Below are 10,594 nucleotides of genomic sequence, written 5' to 3' on the forward strand. Positions count from 1 at the left end.
GGGCCGGGCCGGGCCGGGCAGCAGCGGCGGAGCCGGGTGTGACAGCGGGCATGGCGGCGGGCAGGGTGCTGGTGTACGGGGGCAGAGGGGCGCTGGGCTCCCAGTGCGTGCGGTACTTCAAGGCCAAGAACTGGGTAAGCGCCGGGCCGGGGGGTGGCGAGGCGGGGGAGCCCCGCCGGGGGGAGCGCCCCTGCCCCACCGGGCCGGGCACTGCGGGGCCGATAACGCGCCTTCCTCTCCCGCCGCAGTGGGTCGCCAGCATCGACCTGGCCGAGAACGCAGATGCCAGCGCCAACGTGGTGGTGAGGGCCACCGACTCCTTCCCCGAGCAGGCCGAGCAGGTGGGTCGGCGGCGGGCGCGGGGCTGGCAATGCCGAGTGAGGAGGTGGAGCGGTGCGCTCAGCCTACCCCCGAGTGTGTGCATCCCTTCTCCCGAGCGATGCTCTCAGCCTCCCCTCAGGTGTGTGCATCCCTTCTCCCGCGGCTGCGGGAGTGCGTCCGGCCTCATGCAGGTAGCGGTTCTGCAGCCGTACCGCGAGCCCCAAGGTCCTTATGCTTCTGCTTGTCGTTTCTTTTTCTTTTTCTTTCTTTTTTTTTTTTTTTTTTTTTTTTTTTTTTTTTTTTTTTTTTTTTTTTTTTTTTTTTTTTTTTTTTTGTAATTCTTTTTAACTGCACGTATATGCAGAAAGATCCTGGATATTGGAGGTTCAGCACATAAGGCAGTTTGCTTTGTTTTTTCTTTGTGACTTTAAAAGTTTCAGACTGAACCAGGTGACTGTAATGAAGATGGATAAGGACGTCCTAAAATGCAACGCTTCTTTTAAATATCCTATCTTATAAATGCACTGTGTATAGGTAGATGATGTGCTCAAAGCACAGAGGGATTCCTAGGGAATGCACAAAGGTAAATATGGGAGACTCTGAGCTAGCCTAAAAACTGTTTTGCTTTTTTCTCAACATATAGGATCTATTTTTTGAATTTTAACTTTTGAACCTATTTCTCTTAGTGATAAACTGAATCTCTACACAATATGTTTTCATTATAGCTATACAACTCTTAAGGCTTTTAAAGAGTAATGTAGAATATTTGCAACACAATTTTCTATGCACTTTTTTGAAAAACAGTGGATTTTTGTTCTTTTGTTGAGAGATGAATTGTTTGCTGTCCACTTAGGCAGAGAAAATTCATGGCCAACAAATTCATTACAAGTTTTGAGGTCTTATATTAGAGAGAGAAAAAGATATAGGATATCTAAAACCATACAAACTCAAATTTAGGGGCCAGACTCAAACTGATGGTTGTGGTCTAGATAGAAGCAATAAGAAGGCTAATCTTTAGTTCTTCATCTCTGGCACTGTCATAAAAAGTGACACCAGTAGTCCTGATCAGACCTGGAGTTTCATTTCCCATGTTAAACAACACCATACCCAGAAGAGAACTGGTCAAAAGAAAGTCAGTAATAATTTTTGTTAACGGTATTGATAAAAGTCAGATATTTCAATCCTGCTCAGATCAGTTATTTCCGGTGGCATCACACACTGTAAGGTCTGACTTTCATTGGCCTGACAGTCATCTATAGTTATCTTTCAACATAATTATTTTGTTTTGAGTTCATGGCTCATAAATATTAATTTTCTATAGCTGTTTAAATTGCTGTGTGTTGTTTTACTTAATTATATAGGTGGAAAAAAGTAACTTTAAGGCATTTGTGATATTTACTCCTTTATCTTATTGATTCAGTGTTTTCAGTATGTTTTTGTTCTATGTATTGAAGGTGACAGCAGAGGTTGGAAAACTTCTTGGTGAAGAAAAGGTGGATGCGATCTTGTGTGTAGCAGGAGGATGGGCTGGAGGCAGCGCCAAAGCCAAATGTAAGATTTTGGTAGATGTGTGCTGGTGAAAACATGAATGATATCTGAAAGGAATCCTTAAAAATTGTGGTAATAAAGGTATTTGAGATTATCTTTCTTTCTGAGTCCAGAAGAGGACAAGAGCATAAAAGTACAAAATAGCTTAGTCACAGTGCTTCTTAGTGCTTCTCTGAATTTTCTTTGCCTGTTAAATTTGCACAGCACTTCGTTTCCTTAGTGGTGTTTGTTGACACACCAATTTTTATTAAAATGGAGGAGTTTCAGCACTGTTAAGCTGACTTTGCCCAGGTTACCTGTGTCAGGCAAGTTGCGAAAGACAGTGCTGAGTAGAAACATCGATGTTTCCCGATTAATTCCTTTATGAATAGAAGCTCAGTTGCCTCCTGCAGTTCTCTGAGCTGTTGCTGTGCAATACAATATTGGAAGGCACTGCCTAGTGACCCAAAATCATGCTACAGACAAAGCCCTTCAGATTAAAAAAGGCTTTTAAACTTGTAATGTTCAGAGTGAAATTTTATACTTTACCCACCACTGTAGAGATACAGGAAAAAAATAGCCTTGTTTTCGGTCTGGAGTAAATCTGGTAAAATGTGTCCTTCTCTTCTCCTTTCCGGTTCAGACATTACAGGCTCAAAGCAAAAGAAGATACAAAAGACATAAATGGATATTTTACAGTGTGAAAGTAGAAAATGGTAGAAAGCATGTTGTCATAGTGCTTTTGCACTTCGTGGGACGCTAAGAAAACTGGAATTAGAGGTCTTCCACCTTTTAGCTAATTTCACTAATTCTCTTTCTAATCAGCTTTATACAAAAACTGTGATCTGATGTGGAAGCAGAGTGTTTGGACATCGACTATTTCCAGCCACCTAGCAACAAAACATCTGAAGGAAGGCGGTCTCTTGACTCTCACAGGAGCTCAAGCTGCTTTATCTGGAACCCCAGGTAAAATGCAATGCATGATATCCCTGCACCGTGGCTGCAGGGACAACAGCAGTTAGAGATGTCTGTTCGTCTGAGCATTCTTGTTTGTGAAGCAGCAGTTTCTCTCCCCAGTTGCTTGACTTCTAGTACAAATGGAAAATTGCTGCTGAAATATGTAGGGGAAGTGTAATTTTGTAGTTAGCAATACTGAATTTCTCAAAGCTGGAGTGCAAACACATAAAATCAGTATTTAAATAATATTTTACATGATTTGGTGAAATGTACTTGGCTAATATATGATATAGGAAAAAATGTTTGGAAATGAAGACTAGAAGCACACAGCAATCTGTAAATCTTTAGATTAAGTTAATTTTCCTATTTGTGTTCTTAAAGATAGAGTCCTTATTTGACCAATTTTTCTGTTGGTGATGACTCAACTGATTCTGATTACTGTGCTTGTCCTGTTCATGTCCTTATTCCAGTCTACCTTTGCTTCAGACATAGATAAGCATGTTGACTGTTGGCTTTGCCCTCTGCTAGCTATTTAATATGGACTTTATTGGATTTTTAATCTCGCTCCTTAACCGTGTTGATCTGCATGGAGGAAGAAATCTGGGAGCAATTTAAAATCAGAAAAAAAAAAGGCACTGACACACAAGCCCACAGGTAGCAAGAGGAAAGTTTGAGACAAATACTCCTATTTCCCAATCTTTTATTAGTGTCACTTCAACAATATTTTTATGAGACACAAATACTAAGATTTTAAAACATATGCAATATATGAATATAAAACTGTTCAGGAAAACTGAATTTATGAATATAAAACTTTTCAGGAAAAATATGCTATATTTTCTAGTTAATGGTTTCTCTTCTGTGTTTACAGCTGCATCTGTTATAGTCCAAAGATAAAAGGCATAATTTACAATGTACAGCTGACTGACCACATAAAAATGAAAAAATGTTAATTCTGACAAACTTTCATGGTTTTGGTTTGTGTGGTTTTGGGAGGTAGGGACCACAACACAGGAATCAAAGTGATTTGCTTTCCTGTTTTGAACTAGCTGGTTTCAGCTAGTCTGGATTTTTCTAAAAATCACAGCAGTGCTTAGGGCAAACACATGCAACTTATTAACTTCAGGAAGAATTGGGAAAGAGTTGTTACTCAATTTCTGCAAATATGCCTTGCTAGGCTTGTTACTACCAGCCATTCTGGAAGAAACAGTGTTTTTCTTGTTTGCTGTTAGTGTTACCTTTCTTTTCCTATGAGAAAATGTCTCAGATAATGCAAGCTGAAGAACGCTGAAAATCGCATTAATAGTTACAGCAGCAGTGTGATAGTGATGGCTAAGAAATGTATTAAGCATGAAAAGATTTAAGAAGACTTAGAGTGCTTGGTTTAGACAAGACGAGAATATGATAGAGTTGCAAATATTTTTATCATGACAATAAAATAAGTTAGCTAGTGCTGTCCGTGATTCCTCCTAGCAGAAACGGGTCCTATAAAATTTGTCTAAGTGAATATAAGAGAAATATTTCTACAATGCAAAATGCGTCTACAGGAACACTGGAAAGGGGCTGTATAGCTATATAGATTGGTAGAAAGAAAGATAGAAAGTACCTGACCTGTGTGCCTTTGCATTGCTGTTGCTCTTGCACTGCTAAATACCGTCTGCCTAGAAAACAACAGTGTTTAGGAAGAAGTTTGCTTTCCCTGCAGGTTATTTAGTAATTTTTCTACCATGAGGGTTGTTTTGGTTTTTTTCTCATGGCTTTCCCTGAAGGCCCTGTCAGACCTGGGATTCTGACCAGTTCAGGAGAGAAGTGAACTGTATATATTTGGATCCAAATCCGCAAATACTTTAGTCATATGATAAAAAATAATGGACGATCACCTTAATAAAGTCTATGAGCATCTTTGCACTTGCTGTTACATTTGTAAGCTCAGCCCTGTAGGTCACATCCTTCAAAGCATGTTTTGGTGCATAACTAATAAATGTGCTTAACTCAGTAAGCTGCTTATTTCTATAGTGCTGAGTAAACTGAGTTTTATGACAGTTCCTGGATGTCTAATGAAAGCTTTTGGGTTTTTTTCTTACATTTTTTTGCTTTTAATATGTGTGTTTTAATATGTTTTGAAAGTCTGATTCTCTTCTGGCTGTGGTAAGTGGCCTTAATATTCACTAAACAGTCTTGAGTTTCTATCATGTTACTGATGATATTAAGAGCTGTTTTGATTGTGCTCTAATTTGCCTGTTTTAAATTGTTAGGGATGATTGCCTATGGCATGGCCAAAGGAGCAGTGCATCAGCTTTGTCAGAGTTTAGCTGGTGCCAATAGTGGCTTGCCATCTGGTTCTGCTGCTGTTGCCATTTTACCGTAAGTAGTTGCTTAGTTGTCTCTGCCTGTGTTGTTTTATTTAATTACTGCTGTAACCTAGAGCCACATAGATATGCTTGTAGTGTCCTGTTCACAGTACACAAACAGCTTCTCAGACCTCCTTACAGTTTCACAGAGAAAGGGGGTAATCTTGAAAGTGTGAACAAAATGATATCCAAGAAACCCTAAACATGATTACCTTCCTTTCCTTTCCTTTGCAAAACTGTAGTGGATGTTGGGATTAAACTTTAATTCATTTTCAACCAGTTTGACTGTAGCCATGCATTAAAGTGTGATTTCTCTTTTTTTCAGTATAAATAGAACTCTAAAAATGATACGAGCTATTCAGCACAGTTTTAGACTTAGCTGTGTGACAGCAGTAAAGCAAAGGATTACTTGGCACATTTTCACTTGGTTAAAGATGCTTCTTCATAAGGTGCTGCATATCTATGCGTGATTAGTAAAAATTGGGGCCTCTGGTGGTCTAGTGGTTAGGGTGCAGGACTCTCACCGCTGCGACCCGGGTTCGATTCCCGGCCCCCCGGGCAGATGGAGCTCGTCAGCCCTGTGAGGCAATCCATCTAAGAGAAGGTCACTCTAAACAAACCTACGTTCTGAGACCCTCACTGCCACTGTCCGAGTTTCACTCGGCCCCGGCAGATGAACCTCAGGATTAAAGGGTGGGCTCAGTTCAGCGCACGCTGTGTCTCACCTAAAAAATCCACTGCGCAGGCTCGAAGGGTCAATGACCTTTCCCAAATCTTCGCTCGCGAAGACTGGCCATTATTATTAGTAAAATTAGGTCACTTTGAGAATCTGTGAAAAGAAAAAGTTTAGCTTGTATTTGCCTGTCACAGTTTTCTTTTTGACGAGGAAAGCTAGTAAGAAGTGGATGGCTTAGTAGGTCTTCACTATGTCTAATTTTATCAATTCTGCTGCACAAATTAGAAGTATTTTTCTTGCTAGGTCTGTTTCTAAATCAGGACCCAAAAATAAAGAGTCCTGTATGGGAATTTCGAACACTACCTGAATTCTCCCTGCTTTTGTTTTCCTCACACACACACACTCTTAATGCACATGTCTTTAGGTCAGAGAGGAATGGCATTAAATGTGTTTGGATAATTGACAGCACCTTCCACTGACATGCAGACTCCAAGATCACTGGATTTGTGCGCATGCTGTACTTGTGTAGTTCTCATGCAAAATTCTGCCCTTGAGTGATTTTTTCCAGAGTAAATATACCTTGGATTGTCAACAGCATCTCAGTGAGGGAGTTATGAAAAATTCGCCCCTTAATATCATTGTGCATATCATTGTAAATATATATAATCAAAGTCAAAACTTCCGATGTTTGTGCACTTAATCGCTGCATTTGCAGCTGGCATGAGGCTGTCTGAAAACATGGATGTAGTGCACATATGCTGTGCAGTGCATGTGAACAAGCATATTACTACCATTCCCTGTCTGCATGAGAGAGGTGGGAAGGGAGCTGCGGACTAAGTGATTGCCCTAATGGGCAACTCCTCTGTGAGCCGGAAAGGTGAGAGATTATAGGTTGGAGCCTTGGATAAACGTTGAAACTAATGACTATATGCTGGTAACACGCTGGGAGGATGCAAGAGAAATCCATACCACGTGGTGTAAAAGTCAAGCATATGTTACAGCAATGATTTGAAGCAGGTGGTGCTCATCAGGAAAATGATTGTGTAAAGAAAAGGTTTGTCTTATCTTTTTTAATCACAGGGTTACCTTAGATACACCGGCAAACAGGAAATCAATGCCTGATGCAGATTTCAGCTCCTGGACACCCTTAGAATTTATTGCAGAGTGAGTATCCACGAGCAATTCCTCACTGAACCTCTTGAGGCTGCACCTTAGCCCATGTTCTTTTTAAATAGCTGCCTTGGATTTGAGTGGGGTTTTTTCCTCCATTGTCTCCTCATTGTGTATGTTTCTAAATCACATTGCGTTTTATTGCACAGGCTTCTGCACTGGAGAAAATTAGCCCAACTCCATCAAATTCAGCTACATGAGTTATTTCAGCAAGGGAGATAGCCTTAAGGAGTTGGAAGCCAGAGAATCTCATAAAGCCTGTAAACAAATTAAATTGCAGACAGCAGGTGCAGGAGACACCTGGCTTAAAGATAAACTGCAAATAGGCATGTAAACTTGGGTGGGATTCTTTTTTTTTAAACACTCTTTACTGCCTGGTTTACAGTGTGTTAGTTCAGTTCTCTCAACTGGCAAAATTCCTGCTCTTGTTTAGAAAAATTCAATAAAGATATTTTTTTTCATCATCTACAAAGGCTTGTCTTGAATGATGTTGCAAAATGCTGAAACTTCAACTGTAGCTTATCTAATGGCAGGCTGCAATTATCTGCTTTACTGTTCTCATTCATCGTTAGAGAAGGTGCAGCATGAGTACTGCCTTCTGCCCTGTGATGGGGAGTAGCACACAGTCCACTGAGGGTAAACTGTCAAAAGGAAGAAAATAAGGGTACAATTGTCTTGCCCCTTTGAGGAAAAACAAAGTTGGATATATGTTCATTTTTTACAAAGGGATTTACTCTTACACATTTTTAAAGTCTTTTAAAACTGATGCTGAAATTGGATTTACCTATTGCTAATTGTTCAGAGGGTAGTTTAGTTCTGACATTTGATTTCCTGCTTTATGTGAACTTTTTTAAGGTGGATGCCGAGTCAGAAATGGTTTTGGTTGCAGCTGTTTAGTTGCAGCCTATGCAGCTGTCTGATGTGGCTCTTTAAAAGGGCCCATCAATTGAATTTAGTTAGCCTAAAAATGTTCATAAAAAGATCTTTAATTTATTGTGCTTTAGAAACTGGAGCAGAGTCTCTGAGAGACTGCTTAGCCAGATGTTGTAGTTCTGCAAATTAATTTTTTTTAAGTTTAACTTTTAAGTATTTTAACCTTGTAGGAGAATTAGGTTGATTGATTTGTTTTGTTTCTAATTCCCTAAACTTTAACCCCAGCTTTGAAAACTGAAAATCTCATTGTCTGTGCATCAGAAAACATCCAATATTGTTAAAGTGTTGGCAACATTTGCATCCTGGGTAGGATGCAGGAAATCCTTTCCATCACGGCATTTGAATTTTGTGCCCTGGAAGCTGTTGTCAGATAGTGGAATGTTCCAACATGGCAGTTGCTATGTCTGCATTATTGCAAGGGTTGATGGACCTTTAGAATATACTGCACTTTCTGTATTGCATTTTGATAAGAAGTGTTCTGTGTTCTACCTAAAATGAATCCATCTTAGCACTATTTTGGATGTCTTAAGACTTTTTGTGCTTTTGCTGAGACCACTTTCATAGTTAAATATCGAAGTGTTATAATGACCTGTTGGCAGAGTAATGGGTTTAGCAACTCTATCCTAGCCACAAAACTGTGTTTCTAATATATATGTTATAAAGTCAACTAAAGTGGCCCCTCTTCCCCTTTCATTTTTTTTTTATTTTGGAAAAAACCTCACCACTCTGACATTTTAAGCTCCTGGTCTTTTCCTCTGAGATGTTCTGAAAATCCCCTGTGTGTGCTGTAAAGCCCTAGGGATTTCCCTGCACCTCTGCTCAGCTTTGAGGGTCTGAATCCAGTGATCACATCACTGGTTTACAGAATGCATAGAAATCACTAGAGAGCGGTAGGAAAAGAAGGAAAAGTAAATAGGCTTTTATTTTATTTTATGCTTCCTGTCACTATACTTGATAGTAGTAGGGTTTTTTTAATCCTCAGTCTATTTTATCCATTTTTTTTTAAAACAGAACCTTTTATGACTGGATAACAGGAAAGAATCGACCAAACTCTGGGAGTCTAATCCAGTTGATAACTACAGGTGGGAAGACAGAACTAGTTTCAGCAGCACATCTTTGATGTCAATCACTTAAGGTGATGGAACTTCAGTGAAGGAGAAGCTGTGGAAAATCTGTCTACCAGTATAATTGGATGGTCTTCTGTATCCAGTGATTATAGTTATGCCATTAATGGAACCAGATTTCACATAATATTTCACTGCTGTCAGTTGTGAGCTATCAGCTTTTGTTTACCAAATAATATCAAGTACTTGTCTCTAAATGAAAGTTGCAGGCTTTAAAGTCTGTAGATGTCATAATTCTGAGCATTATATGTCAACTTGCCTGTTTTCTGTGAAATGGGAATTATGCTTAATGATGTCATGTGATCGCATACATGGTTGGATTTTTTTCTCTGTCAGTAAGTGTTTCTGGTAACTTACTGTGAATCTTTTAGTACTCTGTCTTTTTCTGTCTGACAATATAATGCCACTGCTGCGTATTATGTTGGCTGTAAACCATAGGAAACATTGGAGTCATATATCGTGTCCTAGTTGTGAAACATTTTTCTTGTGAATGTTCCACTTGAGTTAATGGAACTGCATAGAGATTAGTCACTTGAGAAGGAGTTCCTAGTTTGCCTTACAGTTCATAAGCTGCTCTCAGGCCTACAGTTGTAGGATAAAACAGTCATTCTGTCAAATGATTAGTATGTCTTTCTGTTAGTCATGATGGTTCTTCACTTTTTTAGAAACCAAAGTGCCGTAAAGTTGTAGAAAAAAAGCATGCATGCACTTCTATTTGAATATGAAACTTTTTGTGCTAAATAAATGTATATTGTTTTATATACTGGGCCATCTCTGTCACTGTAATCCAAATATCTAGATAACATTTTAATCAGTTTAATTGAATGTAGAGTTCAGTTATGACAAAGGACTTAAGTTTTTACTTATTTCATTCTGATCATTGTGCATAAAATATATTTCTGTGGTAATGATGCCAAATATCTACTAGCCATGCATAAATGTTGTCTTAAATTCAGCTACATTACATAGAAATACAGTTCAGACACAGAGTGAAAGCATTGCCTGCTCTAAGTCTAGACTTACATGGAACCAGTACTGTCAGATTTTTTGGAACATCTTGAAAACAATTGAATATACAAAATTGTGTGTATGTTCTTTCTTCACACTTTTTTGTTTCTCAACTGCAGGGTTGTGTTGGGGAAGGATTTACTGGCATGAGTCAGGAAACCTTTTGCCACTGGGAAGGTTTATGTACCTGTGTCAATTTTAACATGGCACGATTGCCTGTTTTGGTACGACTGTCACTTTGCTTATTTTGTTTTGCTGGATGCAGAGGTGGAGAGGGAGATTTTTCTATCCTATCAAACCAGTCAAAGGACTGTCAATTTGTAAATATGCTTTTGATTTTAAATGTAAAACTCTCAGCCATGCTATTGAACCAGCAGTTTCTGTTAGCTGAGAGTACAGACAGAAACTGCAAGGCACTGGTAAGGAATGAAACACTGAGGTGTTGCTTGATTATCCTGGAAAAGGGGATAGCTACGTACTACAAGCTAACGTGATTTGAAGGCTTCCCTTTGCCAAGCTAGCTGAAG

At 39.4% G+C, this 10,594-nt stretch overlaps 1 protein-coding gene across 1 annotated transcript; it reads left to right on the plus strand.

Annotated features, from left to right (window-relative positions):
• QDPR (quinoid dihydropteridine reductase) lies at positions 1 to 9,979 on the plus strand. Its single transcript, XM_017805678.1, has 7 exons — positions 1 to 134; positions 249 to 341; positions 1,776 to 1,872; positions 2,674 to 2,814; positions 5,061 to 5,169; positions 6,913 to 6,996; positions 8,947 to 9,979. The coding sequence occupies exons 1-7, from the start codon at positions 51 to 53 to the stop codon at positions 9,053 to 9,055; spliced, it is 717 nt and encodes a 238-aa protein (XP_017661167.1). The 5' UTR covers positions 1 to 50; the 3' UTR covers positions 9,056 to 9,979.
• Positions 9,980 to 10,594: the final 615 nt, after the last annotated feature.

This window comes from Lepidothrix coronata, unplaced genomic scaffold, assembly GCF_001604755.1.
Source record: "Lepidothrix coronata isolate B3197 unplaced genomic scaffold, Lepidothrix_coronata-1.0 Scaffold0, whole genome shotgun sequence".
In the NCBI taxonomy this organism is placed as follows: Eukaryota; Metazoa; Chordata; class Aves; order Passeriformes; family Pipridae; genus Lepidothrix; species Lepidothrix coronata.